This window comes from Apus apus, chromosome 11, assembly GCF_020740795.1.
Source record: "Apus apus isolate bApuApu2 chromosome 11, bApuApu2.pri.cur, whole genome shotgun sequence".
NCBI lineage: Eukaryota > Metazoa > Chordata > Aves > Apodiformes > Apodidae > Apus > Apus apus.
In genome coordinates this window covers 19,713,217-19,740,712 of record NC_067292.1, presented here as the reverse complement: position 1 = coordinate 19,740,712, position 27,496 = coordinate 19,713,217, and the positions used below count along the sequence as shown (strand labels likewise).

At 63.8% G+C, this 27,496-nt stretch overlaps 1 protein-coding gene across 1 annotated transcript; it reads left to right on the top strand.

Moving 5' to 3' along the window:
• The first annotated feature begins 991 nt into the window (after positions 1 to 991).
• CARMIL2 (capping protein regulator and myosin 1 linker 2) lies at positions 992 to 26,880 on the top strand. The gene is made up of 40 exons (XM_051629797.1): positions 992 to 1,031; positions 2,258 to 2,349; positions 2,454 to 2,504; positions 2,773 to 2,832; positions 3,949 to 4,070; positions 4,348 to 4,445; positions 5,476 to 5,546; positions 6,135 to 6,208; positions 7,244 to 7,319; positions 7,394 to 7,482; positions 7,769 to 7,863; positions 7,997 to 8,083; positions 8,301 to 8,410; positions 8,754 to 8,831; positions 9,134 to 9,210; positions 9,299 to 9,403; positions 9,650 to 9,719; positions 9,886 to 9,967; positions 11,734 to 11,830; positions 12,274 to 12,331; positions 12,817 to 12,989; positions 13,495 to 13,563; positions 14,153 to 14,246; positions 14,331 to 14,426; positions 15,119 to 15,241; positions 16,565 to 16,678; positions 16,809 to 16,984; positions 17,406 to 17,493; positions 18,397 to 18,501; positions 18,896 to 18,962; positions 20,997 to 21,286; positions 23,178 to 23,281; positions 23,710 to 24,094; positions 24,338 to 24,457; positions 24,765 to 24,801; positions 24,941 to 25,009; positions 25,272 to 25,577; positions 25,756 to 25,851; positions 26,530 to 26,619; positions 26,714 to 26,880. The coding sequence occupies exons 1-40, from the start codon at positions 992 to 994 to the stop codon at positions 26,878 to 26,880; spliced, it is 4,401 nt and encodes a 1,466-aa protein (XP_051485757.1).
• Positions 26,881 to 27,496: the final 616 nt, after the last annotated feature.

Here is a 27,496-nt window from a genome sequence, read left to right as displayed (position 1 = left end):
AAGCATCTGCAGGTGTGTGTGGCAGGAGAGCAACATCCCCCAGCCCTTCCAGGGCTCACCTTCTCCTGGGTTCTTCTACCTCTGGGAGGCCTCAGTTGGCAAATTGCAGCTTGGGCAGCCTGGAGCTTGGTGGCTTGTCAAAAAGGGACAACTTAGGGGGGCAAGGCAGCTGGCACCTTCCATCCCAGCTGATGATGGTCACGGGGACCCAGGCAGGTGAGAGCAGCTCTGCTGGCTCCCTCAGCACCTTCTCCCCAGCCTCTGGAAGGACCAGCTGAGCCAACACTGAGAAATCTTGGGTGCAGTGAAGTCCTGCAGCAGCACGTGGGACAGGACAGGATGGCTTTCTGCTCCATCCTGGAGCCCTCCTGGGGAGCAGGGTGGTTGATGTGCTCTCCCCTGCTGCCCCGAGGTGGCCACCTGACCCTTGCTTCTCCTCCTTGCTTTGGGGCAGTGCTCTTGTCGTTTTGGCTTCATTCTCAGGGCATTTCTGCTCTGGACAAGCCCTGCCTGTAGCACCCTGCAGTGGCCACCAGCACCCACCCCCACTATCTCCCCCTGCAGATGCCCAGTGCCAGCCACTGGTCCTGGGCTGACCTCCCAGTGCCCACCAGCCGTGACCCACCTCGGTGGTCTGCAGGGCAGGAAGAGGTCGTGGACCTCAACCCCGGGAAGCTGGACCACGAGGAGATGCTGCTTCTCCTGCCTGGGAGGCCCTGCTGGCGTGTCCTGCTGCCCCAGGTGAAGCCAGGCAGGAGGAGAAGGGCTGGGCAGGGATGTCTTCTCCTCCCGGTGGGCCCCGGGCACCGTCACTTTCATTTCTCTTCTCCTGCTCAGGCGGCAAATCTCGCCTGACGGGGCAGGAAGAGGCACCGGGTGGGGGAGGAGGAGGTGCTGGTGACCTCGGTGCTTCCTCCCAGCAGGGCGCCTTGCCCGGGGATGTTCTCCTGACACCCGTGTCCCCAGGCCCCTCGTCCCCGGGGTCCCCGCCATGGCCGCGTCCCCCCCGGGGGTCCCAGCGGAGCTGCAAGGTAAGAACTGCCTGCTGAGGCCACCAGGAGAGCCCCCCGTGTGGGGCTGGGGTGGGCAGAGCCACCCGTGGGCTCCTCGTGGACCACAGCTGAGGGTTGGGGGGGGGGGGGGTGTGTGTGAGCAGGGTCTGGAGCCCCAAAACTCCATCTGGAGCCCCAAAACTCCATCTGGAGCCCCAAAACTTGCACGCCCCAGGGTCCTGCTGAGGCCAAAAGCTTCCCCTGGGGACCACTTGGCTCCTCAGGGACACGGGTCTCCATGGCTCCTGGTGCTGCCTTGGGCCTGGTGGGGCAGGGGTCCCCAGCAGCTCCTCCAGGGGGCACAGCCTGCTGGGGGTCCTGCAGCCTCCCCAGCTCCCCTGGTGTTTGCAGAGGGGTGGGAAGGGGCTGAGTCGGTGTGTTCTCAGAGCCCCCCGGGTCCTGGATGGTGGGTCCTGGAGACCGAGGTGGGTCCTGGGGGAGGTTTGGCTCCAGCCACTGCATCTGTGGGTCCCGGTGTCGTGACAACCTGGTTGGCTTTGCACCATGATGGGCAGCTCAGGTCCTCACCCCGCTTCTCCAGGCAGGAGCTGTGGTCCAGGAGAGGTGGGGAGGGGACACCCCAGGCTGGTGTGATGCTGGTGGTGACCGTGGGAGCCACAGATTTTGCAGATGTGGGGAGGCTGGTGTGGTGTGCAACCACCCGGGGGCAGGGTGGCCCAGAGAGTTGCCCCCCCAAAAAAAATGCAAAAGCAGGATCCATCCCACCAGAGGGAGGCAGGACTTGGGCACCGAGTTGCTCCCCAGGGAGCAGTTTGGGAAGGAGGAGGAGAAATCCAGACCCAGCTGTTCCTTGGTGCCAGATCTCAGCTCCTCCAGCAGAAACCCGGCCTAGGGGGACATCTTACTCTTGGAGTAAGATGATCAGCCGACCTAAGAAATCTCAAAGCACCCCTGGAAAGTCACCCCAAACACTGAGCTGTGTGTTTGCAGAGGAGGAGCTGGTGGCCCCAAAGCCCTGCTCTTGGTGGAGGCCACAGAAACCCATCAGGAGCTGGTTTTAGGAGCCCAAAGCTGGTGAAGAAGTGCGTGGCTCAGCTGGGTGAGCACCCAGGGTCTGACTGCTGGCTGTAGGTGGAGAGGAGCTGTGAGGACCACCCCTGGTGTCCACCAGGCAGCAGGGCATGTGAGAGAGGACCAGGGGTGGCTTCAGCCATCTCACTTCATGGGGACACGGGTCTTTTCAGAGGGCATCACTGCCTTCCTGGGGACACAGAAGGTGCTGCTGGTGACCAGCGTCCAGCTGCCGGTGAAATCCAAGTACAAGGACTACGTCTTGGTGGGTGCAGAACCATTCCTGGCTTCCCTGGGCAGCCACTGTGTGGCCCCAGCAGGGGACAGGGGGGGCTCAGGTGTCCCCCTGTCACTCTGGTGTCCCCTCAGGTGCTGACGCCCTGGAGAGCCTACGTGCTGCCGGTGACGCTGCCGGTGAGGGTGAGTGCTGCTGGGGGAACTGGGGGGACACTGGTCCCTGCTCTGGGTCACCTGGGGACACCCCACGGGCCACCTGGGGCCACCGGGTCTGGGACACCCCCAGGAGGAGGATGATGAGGAGGATGGGGTGAAGGGGAGGGGGTTTGGGAAGGTTGGAGGGGGCACGGCCAGGGCACTGCCCAGGGTGTGGGAGCTGAGGGTCCCCCCTGGGGTCCCCCCTGGGGTCCCCCTTCTCCAGCAGGGCTGACACAGCTCCTGTCACCTGCAGGTCCACAGCAGCTTCAGCCTCCTGGAGGTGCAGGAGATGACGGTGAAGGAGCCCAGCTTGGTGAGTGACACCAATACCCAGCCCAGCCACCCACCTGAGGGCCTGGGGGGGGTCCCCACTCCCCCCATGGCACCTTGAGGGTCACCAGTGAGGGTCTCCACAGGGAGATAAATCCCCTGGGGGGGGGGGCTTCCTAGGGTGTCTCCCTCAGGGCTGGAGGGGCAGGCAGGCACCCAGGGGTGCTGGCTCCAAGTGTGGGTGCTGGTGGCAGCCCCCTGGGCTGGGTCACCTCCTGCTCTTCAGGGCCAAGGTGACAAAGGGCTGCTGGCTCACCCAGGAGCAGCCACAGGGAGCAGGAGGGTTTCAAACCCTCTTAGAACCAGGTGGGTGCTGAGGGCAGTGGGGATGGTGGTGGAGGTAGGACCTGGGGGGCCTGGGCTGGGTTCCTCAGCTGAACCAGGACCAGGGAGCTCCTCAACTTTCACTCTGGTCAGGAAAGCTCCATCAGTGCTGAGGAGCCCAACCTCTGCCTGAGGTTTCTGCTGCTCACCAGGCTGGGGGGAACACCAGGGTCTAGGAGGGGGGGGACACCGAGAGGGGCACAGGGGACAAAAAGCCTGGGGTGGAGAGGGACAACATGTCTGGTTGGGGGGGTGGAAAGCCCAGGGGTCATTGAGGGGCAGGGGGGGCAGGAAAGGAACAGGCAGGGGGTGCCCAGGGCACACCCAGGCAGGGGGGCACAGGCAGGTCCAGCCTCAGCGCCCCCCAGGCAGCTCCACATCTCCCTCCCAGTCCCAGCTCAGCCTGGGAGGGCACGTGTTGCCCCGGGGTTGGAGTCTTGAATTCCTCTTCATTTCTTTCCCCTGGTAGGAACCAAAAGCTCAAAGTGCCTCCAAGCCTGGTTAGAGAAACTCCAGCAGGGAACTGGGGCACGGCTGAGGCTGCACCCCCCCCTGTCCCCCCCCCCCAGCAAGCCCCCCCATCAGCTTTGCTTGAATTCTGGGGAGGCTTCTGGGTTATCCTGGCAGGTCACGAGCTCCTTTGCACGGGTTTCCTCCCCAGTCCCTGCTGCTCTCCCCTCCCAGGGTGTCTGTGGGTGTCTGCAGGCAGGAGGTGGTGGCTGTCACCCCGGGGACACTGCCAGCTCAGGCATCTCGTGTCCTTTGGAGCCTGCAGGTTGTCATGGAAACGGAGGCAGCGTCTTACGCCTTCCGGTTCCTGTCCTTCGAGGAGCTGGAGCAGGTGGTCATCCACGTCACCGTGGCCCTTCAGAGGGTCTTCCCAGACTCGGATCCTGGGTAAGGGTCTGGCTGCTCCTCTTGGGGGGGGGGTCGTGTAGGTACCAGAGCCAACCCCTCGCTTAAGAAAGCCCCAAATCTGGGATGAATTGGCAATTAACACCTTCTAACACCTTCTTCTTTTTGGGGGAAAGCACAGGGTTGGAGACCAGACCCTGCTCCCCTGTCACATTGAGAAGGATGTTCCTGGTCACCTTCACATTCAGGGGCTGTAGCTAAGCCCAAAGTGGTGGGGATGCTCTTCTCCCAGCCCCACCCCCCTCTGCTCCTTCCCTAGGACACTGCTCAAGAACTCTCCCCCCAACCTGGCCCAGAGGATCCTGCAGATCCTGGACCCACTGGATGAAATGCTGAGGAGCAGCCCCGGGCCCTGTGGTATGTCCTTCTTCCTCCTCCCACGTCTCCTCCAGGATCAGCCAGGAGGGTTGGAGCACCCTGAGGTCCATCAGTGCTGGCTCTGCTGAAGGTCCCCACCCCTGATGGCAGGGCACCCACGGGGGTGAGGTCCAAAGGAGCTCTGATGGGGGCTGCTCCCCACCAGCCCATGAGGGAAGGAGCAGGTTTGAGGGGACGTGGCTCCCCAGAAAGGAGCAGGAACGACTGGTGTGGGACAAGGATGCTCCGTGTCCACCTGGGTGGATCCTTCCACCCACCTGAGGTGGGTGGCTGCAGAGCCAGGGGCTTCTCCTGGGGCCTGGTTTGGAGTAGGATCCCACCCTTAACATCATGCAATGCACCTCACCTGGTGTCCCCATGGCAAGGCCCCTGGAGTGGTGTGGCCACTTGTGGGTGGGCAGCAGCTCCCACTGGAAGCCCTAGCCTCTTTGAGGAGGGAAGGGACAGCCCCCACCATCCTTCTCCTGCTTTCTGCCCTCCCCAGAGGTCTTCTCCTTGTTCCTGGGGGAATCACAGAGTATTAGGGGTTGGAAGGGACCTCCAGAGATCATCAAGTCAGAGCAGGACCAAAACCAGGGCAGGGCACTCAGAAAGGCATCCAGACAGGTCTGGAAAGTCTCTAGAGAAGGAGCCTCCATCACCTCTCTGGGCAGCCTGTCCCAGGGCTCTGTCACCCTCACAGCAAAGAAGTTCTTCCTCATGTTCAGGTGGAACTTCCTGGGCTCCAGTTTGAATCCATTGCCCCTGGTCCTGTCCCAGGGCACAAGTGACAAGAGCTTGTCCTGCCTTCTTGCTGCCCTCATGTATTGATAGACATTCATTAGATCCCCCCTCAGGCTTCTCCTCTCCAGACTGAGCAGCCCCAGGTCTCTCAGCCTTTCCTCATCAGATGTTCCAGCCCCTTCCTCATCCTCGTGGCCTCCACTGGACTCTCCCCAGTAGATCCCTGTCCCTCTGGAACTGGGGAGCCCGGCTGCTCTGCCCCCAAGGTGACCTTCTCTTTGCACAGGGGGGTTCTCAGAGACCTACGCTGCTCTCTGTGACTACAACGGCTTCGCCTTCCGGGAGGAGATCCAGTGGGTGAGCTGGGACAGCCCGGGAGAGGAGACCAGGACAGTGTCCCCCTTGGCAGGGGAGCAGGGTGCTCGACAGGGCTGCCGGGGCTGAGAGCACCCCAGGGACATCCCAGAGCTGGGAACTGCACTTTTCCTTCGGCTTGAGTGTGGTCCCCGCTCCTTGGTGGGCTGGAATCCAAGTGGGAGCAGGGATGAGATGTTGGTTGTTTCATGAGGGAGAGGCCTTGGGAACCTGGCACCCTGTTGGGTTGTCCCTAGTGGAGGAGAACCCAGCAGGGACCTGGCCACAGCAGGACCAGCTGTCCCCCCCCCCCATCCTGTGGGACACCGGTCCACTCCACCCCTCTGTTCCCACCAGCCTGGTGGGGTGCTCCCTTCTTCTGGCCAGTCCCTGCAGAAGGGCTCCAAGACCCCACCATTGGTCCCACCAGCCTGGGAGATGTGCCCAACCAGCTGCAGGGGAGGGCTTGGGCTGGGGGTTGAGGCAAAGGGGCTTCCCAGGGGAGGGTCCCCAAGGGCTCCGTTCCCTCCAAGCCCCACCAGGCACACAAGGTCCTGAGCTTGACCCATGTTGTCTGTCCATCCCAACCAGGACGTGGACAACATCTACCACAGCCAGGACTGCCGGGAGTTCAACCTGCTGGACTTCAGCCACCTGGAGAGCCGGTGAGTCCCCAGGCCGTGCCAAGTGTCCCCTGCCCACGGCAGAGGTGGCCCCACACCTTCCCCTGCTCCTCTTAGAAGCTTTTCTGCCTCTACACACCCTGAAGATGCCACACGTGCAGCCTGGTGGCACCAGCCACCAGGACCCCCAGTCCCGTGGGGTGACAACCCTTCTTTGTGATTCATTTTCAACACTTCAGTAGAGTCACGAGCTGCTTCTGGAGGGGAGAACCAACCACCCTGGTGGCCACGGGCTGCCAGGTGTTTCCCCATGCAAAGCAGGTCCCTCTGCCCCCCCCGTGTGTACAAATAGATCTGTACAGAAATATCTGCCAGGGCTTTAGGAGCTCCCAGGGGGGCTTTGGGCTCCATCTGTGCCCCCATTCACCCCCAGCTTCACCCTGAGGAAGGTGGTGTGAGGGCTCAAGCTGAAATTTGGGGCCAGCCAAGCAGAACCTGTGTCAGTTTTTACCTCAGAATTCCAAAGAGGGAAAAAAACCAACCACAACGAACCCAAAACGTCAGATTTTTTCTTGACCGGAGTGTGAAAATGTTTTGATTCATTTCATTTCCCCTGAGGGAACCATCTGGAGAAGCTGAGCTGGGTTTGTGGGTTGCTTGATACTCATGGACTTGTGTCCAGAGCTGGGGAAGGGGCTGGACCACAAGTGTGAGCAGGAGCAGCTGAGAGAGCTGGGGGTGTCCAGCCTGGAGACAAGGAGGTGAGGGGAGACCTGCTGGCTCTGCAGCTGCCTGAGAGGAGGTTGGAGCCAGGGGGGTTGGTCTCTGCTCCCCAGGAACCAGTGATGGGACAAGAGGAGATGACCTCAGGTTGTGCCAGGGGAGGTTTAGGTTGGAGTTTAGGAGAAATTCCTTCCTGGCAAGGGCTTTCAGGCCCTGGCCCAGGCTGCCCAGGGCAGGGGTGATGTCCCCATCCCTGGAGGGGTTTCCAAGCCCTGGAGATGGTGCTGAGGGACGTGGGGCAGGGGTGGCCTTGGCAGTTTGAGGCCCCTCTTGGCTCACCCTGTGCCCCCGCAGGGACGTGGCACTGAGCGTCGCCGCCTTGTCCTTCAACCTGTGGTTCACCAAGCTCTCCTGCAAGGACTTCAGGCTGGTGAGTGGTGGTGCTGGGGGCACCAGAAGTGGCTGGGCTTCCAGAAGGACTTCCTTCTTCTTCCTTCCTGCCAGAACCAGGAGATCTCAGAGCAGCTGCTCTACATGCTCAGCAAGTCGGTGACCCTGGAGGAGCTGGTGCTGGAGAACAGTGGGTTGAAAGGGTGAGCAGAGGCCTTGGAGGGTCCTCCTGGGTGATGGGCAGGGTCTTGGCAGCCCGGTGGTGCTTCCTTCAGGTGCCTGGGGGTTTTGGTGCCCTGGCCCCTCCACGGCACGAAGCTCCCTGGGAGCAGGGACCCTCAGCCACCCTTGCAGAAGCTCTGCTTCTGGATGGGCCTGGCTCATGCCCCGTGGAGAGGAGCTGGTGGGAGGTCCAGGTGCAGCCCCAGGGTTGGCACGGCCGGTGTCTCCTGGAGCTTTGCCTCAGGTGGATGGTCCTCCTCCCCGCAGCGACTTTGTGCAGAGGATGGCCCAGGTGCTGAGCAGCCACCCCAGCTCTGTCCTGCACACCATGAACCTTGCTGGCAACCAGCTGGAAGACAGAGGTAGCCAACTCCTGCCCTGCCACCCCTGAGAACTCAGGCTCCAGGTCCCACCGCAGCTGCCCCCCACCCTGGGGGCCGTGGCTCTGGGTGGGATGGACACCCAGCTCCTCGGGGCTCACTGCTCTTCCACCAGGGATGGTGGCCTTCAGCCGGCACGTGGAGGAGAGTCCCAGGGGCCTGCAGAGCCTCAGCTTGGCCAGGACCATGCCCACTGCCAAAGGTAGAGCCCAGCCCCCTGCTCCCTGCCCAGCCATGGCAGGGCTCGGGGACAAGCTGGCACCCAACGGGTGGAGCTGGAGGGGCCACCTCCAAAAGGGAATCTTCATGGATGAGATGTCCTGCTGCTCCAGCTGTAGGAACGTGCTCCTTCCTCTGCCCCGGGTTGTCCCCGGTGCAGGGGACCCTCGGGCATCCCCCTCTCCCCTCTCCTCGAGCAGGGATGGGCACTTTGTGCAAGGCCCTGGCAGGGAACAAAGCCACTGGATCCTCCCTCCAGCATTTGGACCTCTCTGGAAACCCTGGCACCTTGGCTGGAGAGGACACCCATGTGAGTGGGGACAAGGGCTTCAGCAGCACCCTGGGGACAGGGAGGTGGTGGCTGTGGCACCTCCCAGCCTGCCCAGGAGCAGCTGGAGGATGCACTGGGGACATCCCTGTGCAGCTCCTTGTGGAAGGCTGGGAGATGCCACCTGGAGCCAGGAGGCACCTCGGGAGCCAGTGGCCCAGGGCTGGGTTCCCTGGGCAGGATTCATCCCTGGGCTGGTCCTGGTGGGGTTGGTGGGGGGGGGGAGGGGGGTGCTTAGGGTCCTGGGGCTGGGGTTTCTGGTCTGGGTGCTGGGGAGGGGGTTTCGGGGTCCTGAGTGAAGCTGCTGAGACCTCCTCACCCACAGAACCTGCAGAGCCTCCTCCGCCAGTGTCGCTCCCTGTCCCACCTCAGCCTGGCGGGCACTGACTGCTCTTTGGATGCTGTGAGTACCCCTGGGGGGGGGTCCCAGCAGCAGCCCCCCTCCCCCACCTTCAGCCCCCCCACCCCTGGGGGTGCTGCCACCCCAGCCTGCCCGGTCTGGAGCTCTGGAGATGGGGCCTGCAGGGGGGCAAGTGGGTGGGTTGGGGGTCTGGGGGTTCACTGGGGGAAGAAGGGAGCCCCATGCTGGGGCAGAACCCCCAGCCCCCCCCACTTCCCACCCCCCAAGTCCATCCCCAGGCCAAGCGGAGGGGCCGAGGCACCAGCTGGGTCCTCCTCCCCACGCTCCTGTCCCCACCCTGGCAGCTCTTTGGAGCCCTGGTCCACGGATGTCACACCAGCCTCGTCCACCTGGACCTCTCCAAAAACATCTACTCCCACAGGTGAGGCCCCACGGAGGGGAGCACAGCACCCTGGGGGGTGGCCAGTGCTGGGCAGATGATGATGCCCCGTGGTGCCCATCCTTTCCAGGAGGGTGAAAACCATCTCCCCTGACCTGAAGGAGTTCTTCAGCCAGGCCCGTGCCCTCAGGCACGTCTCCCTGGCAGGCACCAAGCTGCCAGCAGATGCTGTGAGGTGAGGTGGGGCTGGGAGGCCACCAAGAGGAGGGGTTGGCCTGGGAGGGGGACCTCACTTGGGACTTTGGTGCTGAGAAGGTTGGTGGGGAGGATGGATGGGGCTGTGAGAGGCAGAGCCTCCGGGAAGGAGGTCTTCTCCAGCACCCCACTCCCACTGCCTGGGCCGTCGAGGAGGTGCCCTGTGGTGTGTCCTGGTGCCCCTCAGCAGGTCCTGGTTGTTCACACCATGAGGTGGCTTTTCCAGGGCTGTGCTGCAGGGGCTGGCAGACAACACTCACATCAGCGACCTGCACCTGGACCTCAGCAGCTGCGAGGTGAGGGGCACCCACAGGTGCCATCAGCCCAGCCAGGGGGCTCAGTCCCTGCCTGGGAAAGTCCATGCCCTGCCCACCGTGGGGCTGGGGTGACCTTCTGGACTCAGGATCTGCTTGGCAGGGCTCAGCACTTCCCCCTGTGTTGACTCTTGCTGTTTCTTCCAAGCTGAGATCTGCAGGAGCCCAAGTCATCCAGGACCTCATCCCTGACGCCAGCTCCATCAGCCACCTGGACTTGTCTGACAATGGTAGGTCACCTCCTCCCCAGCCAGCAGAAGATCTCCTCCACCTGCAGGTCTTGCCACCACGGGCTCTTTGGCAAAGGTCAGCTCAGCCTCAGCATCTCCTGAGCTTGCAGGAGGCCCCAGGGAGCTGGGCAGGGTCTGCTGCTCTTGCCTGCTTCTCAACTGTGCAACGTTGAGGTGTCACCCATGAAGTCCCTCAGCAGCTGCAGGGGGACAGGCTGCACCTCACAGGGGTGAAGCCACCCAACGGCCAGCACTGGTTTCCTGCCTGAGAAGTTACCACCTCATTAGGCTTTTTAATGGCTTTTGACCCCCCAAAACCCAACCCTCTTGCCTTCCCCCAGGAGAGAAGCCCTCAGGTGTGCTCTTCTCCCTCTGCTGATGTCCTTCCCAGTGTGCCAGGTCTCTTCAGCACCTCCCAGCCCATGGAGGTTGCCTCTCCTCTTGTTCAGAGAGAAAGCATCTCCAGCACTGGGTGTGGGGCAAGTTCTTCATCTTTTCCTGCCTCGGGATCTGCCAAAAATTCTCACTTCACATGGTGTTTGGCACAAGCCCCTTCAGCTCATTGAATCTGGGGTGGTTTCATGGTGCTACCCCAGGGTCTGGGAAAGTTCCTCTGGGCTTGAAACTCTTTCTCACCTCTCTGGAGGAGTCTGCAGCCCCTGCTGCTAAACTTCTTCTGCTGTGGCCTCCGAAGCCACGAAGGAAATCCCACACCTCACCCCTGCCAGCTCTGAATGTCACCTAGAAGGCCCCAAACCTTGAAGCAGCCTTGCTAAGATCTCACAGCTCTCACAGATGGCTCTGGGAAAGCTGACGTGGTTTGGAGTCATTTCAACACCTGTTCAGGCCACAAGTGTTCCAAAAGCTCCCTCTTTTACCCCAGATCTCCAACCAAGCTCTGCCAAAAGGTTCTTCTATTTCTGCCTTTCCCAGTAGAGCAGCTCCAGGTGGGATGGACGGTCCTGTAGGTGGGTCTTGGTGCCTCTTGGCCTCTGCTGGAGCAGCTGAGGATGGGAGTGCAGACCTGTGAGCTGTGAGGACTCCTCCTGTGTTGTCCAGGGTGCTGGTGGGAGGATGGAGCCAGAAAGCAAGTGCCATCTCAAGCTCCATAAGTGCTCTTCATGGCTCAACCCAGCCTTGGCACCTCAAATAGCAGGAGACCCCCCCCCCAGGCCACAGTCCCTCCCAGTGACCTCAGCTCTACCCAGGTCATGGAATCTCAGGCTGGTTTGGGTTGGAAGGGACCTTAAAGACCATCCAGTCCCAACCCCCTGCATGGGCAGGGACACCTCCCACCAGCCCAGGCTGCTCCAAGCCCCATCCAACCTGCCCTTCAACACTGCCAGGGATGGGGCAGCCACAGCTTCCCTGGGCAACCTGGGCCAGGCTCTCACCACCCTCACACCAAAGAATTCCCTCCTCATGTCCAACCTCAATCTCCCTCTTCCAGTTTTAATCCATCCCCCTTGTCCTCTCCCTCCTGCCCTTGTCCCAAGCCCCTCCCCAGCTTTCCTGGAGCCCCTTCAGGCACTGGAAGGTGCTCTCAGGTCTCCCTGGAGCCTTCTCCTCTCCGGGTCTCCTTGGGGAAGCCACGACAAGGAGGAAGATGCTTAGGAATTACCCTGGGCACACTTCTCTACCATCCCATGGTGACAGCTTGTTGGCTCTGCTGGTCTACCTTTGGAGACCACCCAACCACCTGGATGCCACCTCTGTGGCCAGGACTGCTTGGACCACCCCAGTGAGGTGTCTCCCTTCTCTTGCAGGTTTTGACCCCGACATGGTGACTCTGGTGCTCTCCATTGGCAGGAGCAAGTCCATCAGACACGTGTCTCTGGGGAAGAACTTCAACATCAAATCCAAGTAAGTGCCAAGTCACAGCACCCGGGCCAGGAACTGTGGTGATCCCACCACCCACTCCCCATCCAAGCCCCCAGGCTGGTTGGGAATGCCAGGATTGCCCACCCTGCCTGCTCCATCCCAACGGGCAGCCTGGGAACACGAGGGGCCTGTCACCTGCTGCTGGCACAGTCCCCGTGGGACTGCAGGGACTGGGCAGGGAGGACAGGGCTCTGCCAGCTGCCCCCGCAGCCCTGGGGTGCTCTTGGGGTGCTCTTGGGAGGCATTTGGGGTGTTCTGGGGGTGTTCTTGGGAGGTATTTTAGGGTGCTAGTAGGGGGCACTTGGGTTAAGGTTGGGGTGCTCTTGGGAGGCATGTGGGGTGCTCATAGGGGGTACCTGGGAGGACCTGGGGTTGCACTTGGGGTGCTCTTGGGGTGCAGATGGAAGCCCCCACCTCTCCCCCAGGGAAGGGCTGCTGGACGTCCTGCACCGCATCGTCCAGCTCACCCAGGAGGACGACTGTGTGAGTCCACCCTGTCCCCAACCCCCCTGAACCCCCCCTCCCGTGCCATCCCCACCCCTCCCAGCACCAGGAGGGGACAGGGAACCTCCCTCCTCCCCTCCCTCTGCCCCTGGCTTCCCTCTGCTGCTCCTTTCCTCCACCTGCAGCAGCTGCTCAGAGGGAGAAGCAAGAGCTGCTCCCGCTCCTCTGGGAAAGCAGGACCTGTGGCTGGCTCACAACCCCCAGGAGATGCTTGGTGTCCCCTGCCTGCAGCCCAGCTCCCCAAAAAACCCCTCTTTCCTCCCTCCTCCAAACCCGGGGTGCTCCCTGTGCACCCATTGCCCTCTTTTTTTTTTTTGGGGGGTGGGGGGGAGATTCAGCATCACCCAAAACCAGCCCCGGGGCAACAAGCAGCCCAGCATCCCAGGCCAGGGATGGAGACTGTGTCTGCGGTGGTGACACCTCTCCTGATGTGTGTCCTGGCCACCTCCTTGTCCCCTTCCCAGCCTCTCCAGTCCCTGTCTGTGGCCGAATCCCGCCTCAAACTGGGAACCAACGTCCTGCTGAGCGCCCTGGGCAGCAACACCAGCCTCGTCGCTCTGGACATCAGCGGCAACGCCATGGGGGACACGGGGGCCAAGATGTTGGCCAAGGCCCTGCAGATCAACACCAAGCTCAGGCAGGGCTCCCTGGCTGCCCTTTCCACCTGGTGCCAGCTGGTCTTGGTATCCGTGGTCCTGGTGGTGATGCTGGTGCCACCAGAGGAGGCTCAGCATGGCTCCTGGTGGCCATGGACATGGCTCTAGGCCCTTCCTAGCTTCCTAAATTGCCCCTTTTTGGCCACGTTCTGCCCACAAAGGCAAGACAGGGATGTCTGCAGGGGGCAGGAGATGGGGAAGGGTCTCCTAGTCAGGCCTGTTCCTCTGGGGGACATCTGTCCCTGCCAGCAGGATGGTGCCTGAGCATGTTCTCCCTGCCCTTGGCTCCATCCAGGCACCCAGGTTCTTTACAGCTCCTTGCAAAGCCCAAATGTAGGTTCTAAATGGGACTTTTAACCCCATTTCCAGGATTTCTGGGGCCCGGGGGTCAGTCTCAGCCCCCTCTCCCTGGCACCCAGTGGGTGGGCACCCAGCTTGGGGCTGCCTGGGTGCAGGGAGGGCTCACTCATCTCCTTCCCTTTGCAGGACTGTGGTTTGGGACAGGAACAACACAACTGCCCATGGGCTCCTGGAGGTGGCTCAAGCTTTGGAGAGGTAAGGAGGGAGCAGGGTGGTCCTCCTGGCTTGCTACCATCATGCAAGAGCCTCTAGCACCAGGATGTCATCGGGCTCCCCCCAGGGCTTCTCGTCCTCTCAAAACAGCACGTGCATCACTCAGCTGCCTGCAGGTCCCAAGGGAGTTGGTCCATGGCTTGGGCCACCTGCCACCCACTCCTGGCACCTTCATCACCCACCTCAGGGTCTCCCCTGGGCTGTGCCTCCTGCCCCAGCACAGCCCCATGTCACCCCAGGCAGCCCTGGAGAGCACAGGGAGAGGGGTCTGCTGGTGCTGGAGCTGAGATGCTCTTCTCCCTCCCCACAAGAGATGGGTAGGAGTTGTCCACCTGCTGAGTTGCACCATCAGCTCTCATGTTTGGCCACACAGGTTCTCTGGAGACCTGGAGAAAGGGAGGGGTGGACTGAGACCCCTGGGTGGGTGGGTGGTCGCTGCTGGCCGCAGTTTGGCCACCCCCATCTCCAGGGCTGGCCCTTGGGGCAACGTCCGAGGTGTTGGGGGGGCTCTGGCTCCAGGGGGCGAGGCCAAAGCCCCCAGCAGTGCCCACCCACCCCCCATGCCCAGCAGGAATTACACCCTCAAGTCGATGCCCCTGCCCATGAGCGACGTGGCCCAGGCCCATCGCAGCAACCCCGAGAGAACAGAGGAGGCCGTGCACAAGGTGGGGGGATGTTGTGGGGAGGGGGGGACACACGGGGACAGGTGCCACCCGTGGTGGCTGCTGATGGCCTCCTGTCCCCTGCAGCTCCAGGCCTGCCTGGCCAGGAACCAGCTGCGGCGCACGCTGCCCGCCCAGACCTTCCGCCTGCAGCAGGGCTTCCTCACCACCTCTTCTGAGCAGGTTGGCTGGACAATGTCCCCCCGGGGAGCTGCCCTCCCCTCACCCAGATATCTCACGGGAGCTCCTGCAGGAAGCACAGACCCCTTTGCACCCTTCCTGAGGATGAGAGGAGCTGGGTGGAAAGGGTATCTCCTAGAAACCCATGGAACATCTCCTGTGGAGCCAGGCTGGGAGAGTTGGGGTGTTCAGCCTGGAGAAGAGAAGGCTCCAGGGAGACCTTAGAGCAGCTTCCAGTGCCTGAAGGGGCTCCAGGAAAGCTGGGGAGGGGCTTGGGACAAGGGCAGGGAGGGAGAGGACAAGGGGGAAGGGATTAAAACTGGAAGAGGGAGATTGAGGTGAGACATGAGGAGGAAATTCTTTGCTGTGAGGGTGGTGAGAGCCTGGCCCAGGTTGCCCAGGGAAGCTGTGGCTGCCCCATCCCTGGCAGTGTTGAAGGGCAGGTTGGATGGGGCTTGGAGCAGCCTGGGCTGGTGGGAGGTGTCCCTGCCCATGCAGGGGGGTGGGACTGGATGATCTTGAAGGTCCCTTCCAGCCCAAGCCATTCCATGATTCTAACCCTCCTGTTTGCATCCATGCATTTCAGGGATGCTCCAGGGACTGTCACCCCCCCCTCGCCCCGTGGGGCAGTGCTAGGATGTCCTCCTCTGGGAAAGTCATCCCTCGGAGGGTGACAGGGCCTCTCTGCTCCCCAGATGGTGAACGAGATCTGCCTGAGCCTGCAGAAGAACCTGGACGTCCTCGGCGCCTGCCCGGGCGGGGAGGTGGACACTCTGTGTGCTGAGGAGGCCATCAGGAATGCCAACCTCTCTGTCAGTGTGAGTCCAGCCCTGGGGACACCCAGGGACACCTGGGGACACCTGGCAGCTCGCCCAGCTCTGACTCGGGATCGAAGTGTATTGATTAGTTAATGAGATAATTAACCAGCCGTCGGGGGGCGCCAGGATGCTCAGACGGACATGGCTGAGCTCCTGCAGGGTGTTCCAGACCAGGATGGATTTCTGAATCCCCTTCTAGAACAAGTCCCAAAACGTTCTTCATCCCCCCCCCCCCCAACATGTACAGGTGTCTGTGCAGCCCCCCCGGGACCTGGGGGCTCCCGGGGCACCCCCTGGGGAGTGGGTGCTCCAGCTTTGAGCCCACCCGGCACCCCCTGGGTGCCCACGCTGAGACAGACTCCCCAAGTCCCCCGGGGGTCCCTCCTTGGGGCACCCTCACCCCCCCCCTCAGCAATGGGGATGCTCCTGACCAAGGCCACCATGGTGGCTGGGCAGCTCCTGGCACCCTCAGCCTTGGTTTGATCCTCCTGGGTCTGTTTCCTTCTCCCCATCGTGACTTTTCCTCCTCTGCTTCTCTTCCAACCTCCTCCTCTGCCTATTTCCCAACTCTCTTGGTCCTCCTGGGAAGTCAGTCTGGTGGAGATAGGATTTAAGAGGACAGTGCTGATAGTGGAAAGGTGGTGAAGGGGGTGGGAAAGCATCTCCCCTGATGTGGGCAGCAGTGTGCTTGGGTCAGTGGGTGGTGGGGGGGCTGCAGTTGAGGGTCTGAAGTGACACAGGGACCATGAGGGACCAAGATGTTCAACTGTGGCCCTGCAAAGCCAGAAGGTCACTTGGTCTCCTCAGCTGATGGAGCTGATGCTTCTATGGCTGGGCATGGAAGGATGGAAAGCAAGGATGAGGAGGCCACGGAGATGATGGGAGGGCTGGAGCAGCTCTGCTCTGGAGCCAGGCTGGGAGAGTTGGGGTGTTCAGCCTGGAGAGGAGAAGGCTCCAGGGAGACCTGAGAGCACCTTCCAGTGCCTGAAGGGGCTCCAGGAAAGCTGGGGAGGGGCTTGGGACAAGGGCAGGGAGGGAGAGGACAAGGGGGAAGGGATTGAAACTGGAAGAGGGAGATTGAGGTTGGACATGAGGAGGGAATTCTTTGGTGTGAGGGTGGTGAGAGCCTGGCCCAGGTTGCCCAGGGAAGCTGTGGCTGCCCCATCCCTGGCAGTGTTGAAGGGCAGGTTGGATGGGGCTTGGAGCAGCCTGGGCTGGTGGGAGGTGTCCCTGCCCATGCAAGGGGGTTGGAACCTGCTCATCTTTAAGGTCCCTTCCAACCTGAACCACTCCATGATTCCGAGACCTCCCTTCCCGCGGCAGATCCTGCCCCTGCTGTACGAGGCCGGGAACACCCCGCACCAGAGCAGCAACCTGCAGCACAAGCTGGAGCGACTCACCGAGGAAGCCTCGCAGATCTGCAGCCAGGAGATCCAGGTGGGCAGCCACAGGGAGCTGCCAGCAGCACAGGATGCTCCTCAGCCTCGGCCCGAGGATGAGGGACGTGGTGACTCCTGGAAAGCACAGGAAGATGCCCCAAACCTCCCCTTTCCTCCCCAAACTTCAGGCCATGATGCAGGCAGTGCTGGACACGGTGCACGACCTGTGCCCAGCCATGGTGCAGAAGAGCAGGGTCAGGGACCAGCTGGTCAACGCCATGTCAGAGAGGATCTACCTCCAGGACCACCTCAACCTCAGCACCGTGCTGGACCAGATGGTCACTGATGTCTTCAGCAAGCTCAAGTGGGTGCCAGGCCCTTCGTCCTTCACTCCCAGGGCCAGATTGGGATTCTGGGGGTGGGGGGGTCCCAACCAACTGCTCCCCCCCACTGTGGGGTGGGGGTGTGCTGGGTCCTGCTGCAGTGTTCCCCCAGCTGTGGCTTGGCTTCCCACTTGGATCCAGTTCAGATGTGTCCCCAGCCAGCTGGGAAGCCCCACGGGTGATGTTCCTGCAGGGACACTTCCATGACTGGCAGAGGGAAGCCCTGAGCATCAACGAGGGGCTGCCTCCATCCCAGCATCTTGTCCCCAGGGGTGTCCTGGGTGCCCCTCTGGGTGCCACAGCCTAGCACCCACCTCCCTGGCAAGACTGTCCCCGCGGGGCTGTCCCCATGGCTGGCCAGAGGTGGTGGGTGCTGGCCCTGACACCCCTCTCTGCTCCCAGTGAGATCAAGCTGTCTGTCACAGCCGCCGCAGCCGACTGCATCGTGGATGCTGTGCTGGGAGACCTGACAGCTGCCCAGTGCAAACTGGTGAGTGCTGCCAGATGGGGACATGGGACTGGGATGTGGGATGGGGGGCCTGGATCTGCCCTGGCATTGCCCGGTGCTGCTGCTGCTGCAGGTTTGCTGCCCGGCAAGCAGGGCAGTTCCCACCTGGGCTGGTTTTCCTCCTGCCTAATCCTCTCCCGGTGCCCTCCCTGTGGCATTAATGCCCAGAGGGGTGCTGGGGGGGTCCCTGGGGTGCTGGGGGGGGGTGCCAGGGGGGTGCTGGGGGATGCCAGGGTGAGCCTGGGCACAGCGGCCACTCGTGCCCCAAGGCTTTCCTCCCAGGTAAGCCCAGGTAATCCTCTCCTGGTGCCCTCCCTGTGGCATTAATGCCCAGAGGGGTGCTGGGGGGGTCCCTGCAGTGCTGGGGGGGTCCTGTGGGGTGTCAGAGGGGTGCTGGGGGGTGCCAGGGTGAGCCTGGGCACAGCGGCCACTCGTGCCTCAAGGTTTTCCTCCCAGGTAATCCTCTCCTGGTGCCCTCCCTGTGGCATTAATGCCCAGAGGGGTGCTGGGGGGGTCCCTGGGGTGCTGAGGGGGTCCTGTAGGGTGCCAGGGGGGTGCTGGGGGGTTCCAGGGTGAGCCTGGGCACAGCGGCCACTCGTGCCTCAAGGTTTTCCTCCCAGGTAATCCTCTCCTGGTGCCCTTCCTGTGGCATTAACGCCCAGAGAGGTGCTGGGGGGAGGTGCTGGGGGTCCGTGGGGTGCCGGGGGGATGCTGGGGGGGTGCCGGGGTGAGCCCGGGCACGGCCCCTCGGGGCAGCAGCCGGCTAATCAGGCCTAAATCCGCTGGCAAATCCCGGCGGGCAGGGAGCGGAGCTGGAGCGCACAGGGCAAGGCGGCCGCTCTTCAGCCCCCGGGGATAATTTAAGCACCTTGCTAATGGTTTTAGGCGCAGAACCTCCCCGGGCAAGGGCTCGACCTCCCGGCGCTGCTGCCGGAGCCGCCTGAGGACGATGCGAGGGGCAGGAACCCCGCGGCGCTGGCGGTGGAGGAGGTAGGGCCGGGCGCTGCCCCTGATCCGCCTTACCGGGGGATGATGCCGGGCTTAACGAGGCTGCCCACCCCCCCCGTCCCCGGGGCCCTGCCCCCCCGCACCCCTCCCTGGGTGGGAATTAGTGGCGGGGAAGCGGGACCTGCTGGCCCCGCGTGTCCCTGCGTGGCCGTGGCCGCTCCGCGCAGCCCCGCCGGGACCCGCAGCGCCTGCGGCTCTGCCTGGGAAAGCCTCTGGGCCGGCAGCTTGGCTGGTTTGGGTGCCCCGTCAAGATGAGGGGACTCGGCCCTGGGGGTGCTGGAGGGTCGGGAGGCACCTGGGGGGGCTCCGGCTGCCCCTGGCTCGCCGCGGCCACCGTGTCACGGCCGCAGCCGCCGCCGTCCCTCTCTCCCTGCAGTGCAGGATGGCCCTGCGGAGGAGGAACAAGCACTTCAGGAGCATTCGGCCCACGCCGACCGTGAGAAGTAAGGTCACCTCCAGCCTCCTCTCTGTCCCGGCTCCGGGTGTGCCAGGGCCAACCTCTCTGCCCGGGCACAGCGGGGCCGGGGGCACCGAGGGCAGAGCCCTCCCGGGATCCTGCTGCTCTGCTCCTGGCAGGGCTCTGATCCCGTGGGAGAGGCTCTCCTGGTGCCGTGGGGTGGGGCTGCAGGCAAATCGCACCTGGGGCGTGTCCTTGGGTTGGTTTTTTAGGGGGGGGGGTCAGCTGGCTAAGTGGTGTGGGGGGGCAATGCCCTGAGCTCCCTCCCCACAGAGCTGGGCAGGGTTCGTCGGTGACTGTGGCTGCTGTGGCATCTCCCCCCACCATCCCAGGGATCACCCCAGGCTGGCACATCACCCACCCACCCAGCACCTCTCGGGGCCGAGGTGCTGCCCACGGGTGCTGCCCCAGGGAGCCCTGTGTGCCTGGGGGGGGGCAACGAGAAGCTTTGTGGGGCTTTGGCTGTGCTCCTCATTTGGCTTTGCCTGAAGCAAAGCTCGTGCTGAACCCCAGCACCTGGCACCCAGGTGTCCCCAAGGGACCCCCCATGTCCCCGAGCCCAGCACCATCCTGACCTCAGTGTCTCTCATCCCAGCACCATCCTGACCCCTGATGTCCCCAAACCCAGGAGAATCCTTACCCTGATGTCCCCAAGCCCAATGCCAACCTGACCCTGATGTCCCCAAGCCCAGCACCAACCTGACTCTCTTGTCCCTCATCCCAGCACCATCCTGACCCTTATGTGCCTGATCCCAGCACCATCCTGACCCCAATGTCCCTCATCCTAGCACCATTCAGACTCTTGTGTGCCTGATCCTAGCACCATCCTGACCCCTGATGTCCCCAAGCCCAACACCATCCTGACCCCAATGTCCCCAAGCCCAGCACCATCCTGACCCCTGATGTCCCCAAGTCCAGCACTATCCTGACCCCTGATGTCCCCAAGCCCAGTGCCAACCTGACCCAGATGTCCCCAAGCCCAGCACCAACCTGACTCTCTTGTCCCTCATCCCAGCACCATCCTGACCCTTATGTGCCTGATCCCAGCACCATCCTGACCCTGATGTCCCCAAGCCCAGCACCATCCTGACCCCAATGTCCCTCATCCTAGCACCATCCAGACCCTTGTGTGCCTGATCCCAGCACCATCCTCACCCCTAATGTCCCCAAGCCCAGCACCAACCTGACTCCAATGTCCCTCATCCCAGCACCAAGCTGTCTCCAAGTCCAGCACCATCCTGACCCCTGATGTCCCCAAGCCCAACACCATCCTGACCCCAATGTCCCCAAGCCCAGCACCATCCTGACCCCAATGTCCCTCATCCCAGCACCATCCTGACCCTTATGTGCCTGATCCCAGCACCATCCTGACCCCTGATGTCCCCAAGTCCAGCACTATCCTGACCCCTGATGTCCCCAAGCCCAGTGCCAACCTGACCCAGATGTCCCCAAGCCCAGTACCATCCTGCCTCTCTTGTCCCTCATCCCAGCACCATCCTGGCCCTTATGTGCCTGATCCCAGCACCAACCTGACTCCAATGTCCCTCATCCCAGCACCAAGCTGTCCCCAATGTCCCCAAGCCCAGCACCAACCTGACTCCAATGTCCCTCATCCCAGCACCAAGCTGTCCCCAATGTCCCCAAGCCCAGCACCACCCTGATAACCAGGAGGACAGGAGCGCTGGGTAACGAGGAGCTGCCCGCGGAGCAGCCCGGGGTGCAGCTGTGGGTGCTGCTCTGCTCGCTGCCGGCAGAGCGTGCGCGGTGGCGGGGTCAGCTCAGTCCCTGCCGGAGCACCCCCCGCCTCACCCCCCCGCAGCACCATCCCCCGGGACCACCGCAGGATCCCCCCCCCCCCCCTGGCTCGGCCCCACGGCCGCGGGGAGCTCCCGGCACCTCCCGCCGGCCACGCGTGGGCGAGGCTGCCTCCACGATGCTGCTGCTGCTGCTGCTGCTGCCGCCGGTGCCGGGGAGGCCCGGCCAGGCTGGTTCCCCACCGCGGCTCTCTCACCCCTCGTAGGTGTCTCGGAGCTGGACCCCGCGGCGGGCAGGGCCGGCATCGGGCTCCGAGCTCACCGGGCGCCGCCGTCACTCAGCCCGGCACGCCCTGCTGCCTCCACAAAGGATGCGGAGCCGGAGAGCGGCTCGTTCCCCGCCAGCCCTCCTGCCGCCACCGCCGGAGCCCTCATGGACCTGCCGACCACCGGAGCCCTCACCGACCTGCCCACCAGCGGCCAGAAGCTGCAGCATTGCACCAAAGCCAGGCCCCGGCCCCAGCGCCGGCACAAGCAGCCGCCCAGCAAGCCCGAGGTGGGGCAGGGGACCCGGGGGGGGGGGCGGTGGGCGAGGTCTGGGGAGGAGGAGGGTGGCTTGGGGGTGATTTTTATTGTTTGGTTTTGTTGGGTTTTTTTTCCCCCCTCTGGTTTTGATCAATGGGGTGGCTTCTCGCCGTCGCTCTGTTGGTGCAAGGCAGGAGAAACGAGATGCGCGCGGCCCCGGCTGGGTCCTTATCCCGCATTTCAGTCGCTCCCGAAGCCCCCCCCCTCCCGCCCCCCTTGGAGGAGGGGGGCAGCCCGAAAGGATGGGCAGGGGAGCTGGGCGGGGGGGGTAGGTGCGGCAGGGAAATCCTCCATCCCTTTTCCTGCTCCATCCCTTTTCCTGCTCCGTCCTTTTTCCTGCTCCATCCCTTTTCCTGCTCCATCCCTTTTCCTGCTCCGTCCTTTTTCCTGCTCCATCCCTTTTCCTGCTCCGTCCCTTTTCCTGCTCCATCCCTTTTCCTGCCGCCGGCTGGGAGATGCTGAGCGGTGGGAGCCGGCCGGGGGGGGGGGGGGGGGGGGGGGGGGGGGCGGGGAAATGAAAAAACCCGCAGAGTTTGGGTGCAGGGGCCGGCACGGCCGGGAACGGCTCCGGGAATGGCTCCGGTTCCTCTCTCCTCCTGCACCCAATTTGCTCCCCCCCACCCCAAATCCCACCAGGCCCGAAGCACCAGCACCCACCACAGCTCCAGAGGATGCTGGGGGTCTCTGCTGGCTGGGGGAGGGGTTCCCCTCCTCCCCATCCAAAGGGGGTCCTGCCTTCCTAGCCCCCTTCCCAAAGGAAAAGTAACTTTTGGGTGCAGTCAGGGGAGATTCTGGCTCCATCGGTGTCCCCAGGGCTGGATCCTGCTGGCATCACTTTGTCCCCATGTCACCGTGATGCAGCTGGATCCCTCCGGCTTGTCCTTGGATCGTGGTGGGACTAGGGCTGCTCTAGGGTCAGAGGAGAAGCAGGAGCTGTTTCCCACAGGCAGGATGGATGCTGAAGGCTGGCAGGGCCTGGGGACTGTCACCTTGGCACATCCCTTGGGCTGGGCATGCTCAGCACCCAGGGCTGGCCAAGCCTTGAGCTAGGATGGGGTTTGATGGATGTGATGTGACAGGGAGGGCTGATCTTGGGTGGCTGGAAGGGCTCCTGAGCAGCATCAATCCAGCCGTGATGAAAAGTCCTTGTGGATTGAAATGCCAGTGGTGGGGAAGTGCCTTTCTCTCTGCCACTGGAAGCCACCACCATGGGGCGAGGAGGGTACCGTGGAGGAGGGCTTGGCCATGGCATGGAGTGCTGTGCTGTGGAGATGGAGCTGGAGGCCTTCATGCTGGCTGTGGTGGCACCCCAAAACTGGACTTAAGGGTGGGCACCAGCCTGAAGGATGGAGATGGGGCTCCATCACCTGCCAGCAGCATGGTGTCCCTTCCTGGGGGCTCAGATGGAGGCAGCATCCCTGTGCCCATGGGGCAGCAGGGGCAGAGACCTTGCTCAGCTCTAGGAGGGTGTTAGCAGGGTTTGTCACCATGTGTCATCAAGGAGGGTTGGAGGTGCCTTACCTGTGTAACATGTGGGTGCCTGAGCCTGTAGGGATGCCAAACCCCAGCCACTGTGCTGGGGAGCCACCAGCACCCTAGGGGTGGCACCCAGGGGGCTGGCAGCTGAGCTGTCCTGCCTGCACAGGCAGGGACAAGGGGCTGGCAGGAGCCTGGGGTGGGCAGGAGCTCCAGGGATGGCCCAGGTATCCAGCGGGGTAGGAGCTGGGATGCAGCAGATAACACCCTGGTCTGGCTTTTGAGCTGGATGTGCAGTGACCAAGGGTGCCAGCACCCATGTGTGGGTGCACAGGTGTGGGTGGGGGTCTCTTTCCTCCCAGGCTGATGACTGTGCTTGCCCACAGGTGCAGCCCGTGGCCTGTGAGAACAGCGAGGACAGGAGCATCACCCGCGTGGACGAGGGGCTGGAGGAATTCTTTGCCAAGAGGCTCATCACACAGGAGCTGCTGTAAGCTTGGGGGGGTGCCTGGGACCCCTGCACCCACCCAGACCCAGAGAGACAGCCCCCTGCCCACCACCTTCACACACTGCTGGTCCCAGTGCCAGAGGGATGGCTGGGGAAAATGACCATCCTCACAGCAGCACCCAGCTTATGTGTGTGTCCCCCCAAGGTCAAGGCAGATGGGACAAGACTGGGGTGCAGCCATAGGGTGCAGGATGCAGCCAGCCCCCACCCCACAGGCCTGGGGAGGGGACTGTGGGCTCTGTCCCACAGCAGGGAGGCAATGGGGCAGCCCCCACGTTAGGGCTCTTGCCATGACAGCCTTGTTTCCAGTGGAGGAGGAGTTGAATCCATCTCTTTGGGATGAGCAGGGGGAACAAATGTGACCTAGGCAGCCTGGAGCTCACTTTTCCCAATGCTTCACCTCTCCCCAGCCCTACAGCTCCAGAGACCTACCCAGGATCAGCCCCTCTGGCCCCTTCTGGCTCCCGCACCTTCAAGAAGAAAATTGGGAATTTTTTTGCCTTCAAGAAACCAAAGTCCAGTCGGGGCTCGAGGTGTGAAAAGGAGCCCGAGGGCGGCCCCAGGAGCCGGCGCTCGATGCTCAGTGACATTTTACGTGCCCCCAGCAAGGCGGGCGAGGGGAACAAACCCCTGAGTAAATCAGAGGAGCTGGGGCTGGCGGCCGAGCCCGAGCACTGCCAGACCCCCGACTCGGCCCGCAGGATCCGGCCCAAGTACTCACGGGAGGGCAAGTCCCAGTCACTCATCTTGCTGCCCGGGGAGGATGAGGATGCCCTGGGGGTCAGGCATGACAAGGTGAGCACTGTCACCAAACCAGCTGGCTGGGTGGGTGCTGCTTCCATCCAAGGGTGCAGGTGCTGGGGACAACCGGGCGCCCCGGCGGGATGCGGGGATGGCGGAGCGATGGCTGGGGATGTCCCCGCTGGGTTGTGGCTATGCCTGCTCCCCAGGAGGCACGGTGGGGTGTAGGGGAGCTGGGTGCCCCACGGGTGGGTGCTGTGGGTGCTGTGCCCTGGCAGGGCTGTGTCTGACCCGCAGAGGAGGCCCCTGGAGAAGAGCGAGGCGGAGCTGCCCGGCTCCTTCGAGCAGCGCCTGCAGGTCATGCTGCACCGCATCGGCGTCGCCAAGGGCCCGGCCCCCGAGGGCAAGAAGCAGCAGGTGGGGAGCAGCTCCGTGGTCAGGATGGACCCTGCACCCCATGGTGGTGGTGTCCGTGGGCTGGGGGTTCACCATCTGGGTCCCGGCGCTGCGCCGTCACTGCCTCTGGCCTCTGTCCTGTCATCTAACCCTCTGCAGGGGGACCAATATGTGGGCTCCTATGTGCTGTCTGTCCCTCCCTTCCCTGCCTTGCCCCCATCCCCTCCACCCTGCCCAGCAGCACCCTGCCCTCTGCCACCCGTTGTCCCTGAGGTCACTGCCACTCTGAAATCCCCCCCCCCCCAACTAGGTTTCTTTCCCCTTGCAGAGCAAAGACAACGAGATCAAGAAGGCTGGCTCAGATGGTGAGGGGCTGCATCCTCCCCACCCTCACCCATGGGTGGGAGTGGACACGTTCCTGCCGTGTCACCCTCCATCACTGGGTGCTGGTGGCACCGGGTGGACCCCAGTGTGCTGATGCTGGCTGGTGGCTTGTGCTTGCAGGGGACATCGTGGACAGCTCGGCAGACTCTCCCCCCTCGCTGAAGGCCCGCACGCACTCCGTGTCCACAGGTGGGTCACTGCTGGGTGCCAGGGGGTCACCTTGGTCCCCAGGGCAGGAGGTCTGTCCCCTAGCCTCTCTCCACGGGGACCAGATCCAACAGTGACTGGTGGGCAGCTGAGTCCAACCTTCAGGAGGGTGCCCTGCACCCATCAGTGCCCAACCCTGCTGATGGCAAATGGCAAACCAGCCCGTTGCCCAGTCCCTGGGGTGGCTGCAGGCTGGGTCCCAGCACCCAGAGCCACCCCAGCCCTGTCCTGCCTTCCCCCCTAGACGCACCTTTCCGCAGCCCAGCTGCCACCACGGAGCCCAGCACCGACCTGGCCCAGCCCCGGCCAGCCTGGAAAGCCCTGGGCAGGCAGGTGCCCACCGAGCCGCCCACCAGCGGTTCCCACCCGCTCCGGCATTCCCTGCTCCTGCCCGAGCCTGCCGGGATGCCAGAGCCCGGGGGCCGGGAGAGCTGGAGCAGCAGCCTGCCACGGCCGGGCAGGAGCACCCCAACAGCTCTGCCACGGAGGGTCAGCCACGGGGGGGAGGCAGGTGCTGGCAGCCCCCTGCCCACACCGCCCGACGCCGAAGGTAGGGATCCGTGAGCTGCCCGTGGGATCCCCCATGGGATCCCTCATCCTGCTGCTGGCATGTTCCTTCATCTCCTTGAGGATGGGTGGGATGTTCCGGTGGGATGAGATCTGCCAGGAGGTTGGGGTGCTGCAGGCTCCCCCCACCCCAAAGGCATCTCTCCCTGCTGCTTTTCCAGACAACCGGCTGGCGGCACCGCAGGGGAGCGGCCGCCGAGCTGTGTCTGTCCATGAGGAGCAGCTCCGGGAGCCCGAGTGCCCGGCGGAGCTGGGAAGTAAGTGGGGGCTAGGGCGGGGACCCCCCCATCACGTCCCACACTGGAGGGGGGCAGGCAGTGCCATGGTGACATCCCAGCAGCCTGGTGGTGCCACCTGGGCTGCCCTGAGGAGGTGCCGGGGTGGGACCTGGCTCTGGGATGGGCTCTGGCAACAGAGCTCGGGGGCAGAAAGGGGTTGGGAGCCTCCCCCCCCCGTGATGCGGGGCTGGTTTGTTTGTGCCCCCCCCGCCCCCGTGATGCGGGGCTGGTTTGTGGCCTCCCCGGTGATGCGAGGATGGTTTGTGCCCCCCCCCATGATGCGGGGCTGGTTTGTGCCTCCCCCCCGTGATGCGGGGCTGGTTTGTTTGTGCCCCCCCCATGATGCGGGGCTGGTTTGTTTGTGCCCCCCCCCCCCGCCCCATGATGCCGGGCTGGTTTGTGCCCCCCCCCCCCCCCCCCGCCCCCCCCCCCCCATCCTCCCCATGATGCGGCGCTGGTTTGTGCCCCCCCCCCCCATGATGCGGGGCTGGTTTGTGTCCCCCCCGCCGTGATGCAGGGCTGGTTTGTGGCCTCCCGTGATGCGGGGCTGGTTTGTGCCCCCCCCACCCCCCCCCCCATCCCCCCCCCCATGATTCGGCGCTGGTTTGTGCCCCCCACCCCCCCATGATGCGGGGCTGGTTCGTGTCCCCCCCGCAGGCACCGTCCCCCTGCGGCTGCGGCGCTCGCCCGTGTTCAGGCGCAGAGCCAAGCACGAGTCCCTGCCGGAGCCCCCCTTGGACGCTGCAGGTGAGAAGCCCCCTCCCCTCCCCTGCACCCCTTCCTACAGCAGGAGTTGGGGTGCCGAGGGCTCCCCCCGTCCTCACACCCGTCACCTCTCCAGGTCCCACGCCGCAGGACTGGCCCCGGGCTGGGCTGGAGGAGCCGCGGGCAGGAGCGGCCACCGAGGGCGAGCGGCCGCAGGTCCCGGCACAGAGCGGTGCGAACGCACAAGACCCCGCAGCCCAAGGGTCGGGGCTGGGCCGGGGGGAACCGGCCCTGGGCCTGTGAGAGCCCCGCATGGCGCTGGGCTGGACCCGCACCCCCGGCAGCGAGAGTGCGGGGGGAGCTTTGGGGTGCGGGGAGCAGAGCCGGGGTGCGGGGAGCAGAGCCGGGCTGCTCCAGGGACACACGAACCAAGGGTGGCACCGGCCAGCTCTCGCTGCGGGGACAGCCGGGCCACCAGCATCGCTCGGGAGGAGCGGAGCCCCCGGGATGGTCTCCCCACCCCGCCCCCGGGATCGCTCTCCCGGGCTGGCCGAGCTGGCCCCGGCAGCAGCGGGACCCCCCACCAGCGCTCCCAGGGTCCTCCCGCCTCTCCAGCTCCTCCCCCCCCGGGGGTCCCGGCGCCCCCCCCCCTCCGGCTCGCAGGGCTCCACCAGCGGCCCCGCCAACCCCCGCAGCTCTGCCAGCGCCTGCCTCGCTGTCCCCGCAGCCCCCCGGTGGCACCGGCGTGTCACCCCAGCACCCCGAGGCTTTTCTCCTGTGCTCCTCCCACCTCCTGCTCCGGACCAAACGCGTTCCTCACACAGATGTTTACGACAAAACAACCAGATGCTTATTTTATTTCCCCTCTCCCCCCTCCCCCCCCCCCCCCCCTTTTTTTTTTTTTTTAATACAAGAGCTG

Excerpts from the sequence above, each read along its gene's own strand:
- CARMIL2 (XM_051629797.1), top strand. The coding sequence starts at position 992 with ATGGCCGCGTCCCCCCCGGGGGTCCCAGCGGAGCTGCAAG. Across the intron at positions 9,720-9,885 it reads TGGACCTCAGCAGCTGCGAG|CTGAGATCTGCAGGAGCCCA; the intron begins GTGAGGGGCACC and ends GTTTCTTCCAAG. Across the intron at positions 26,620-26,713 it reads GCCCCCCTTGGACGCTGCAG|GTCCCACGCCGCAGGACTGG; the intron begins GTGAGAAGCCCC and ends TCACCTCTCCAG.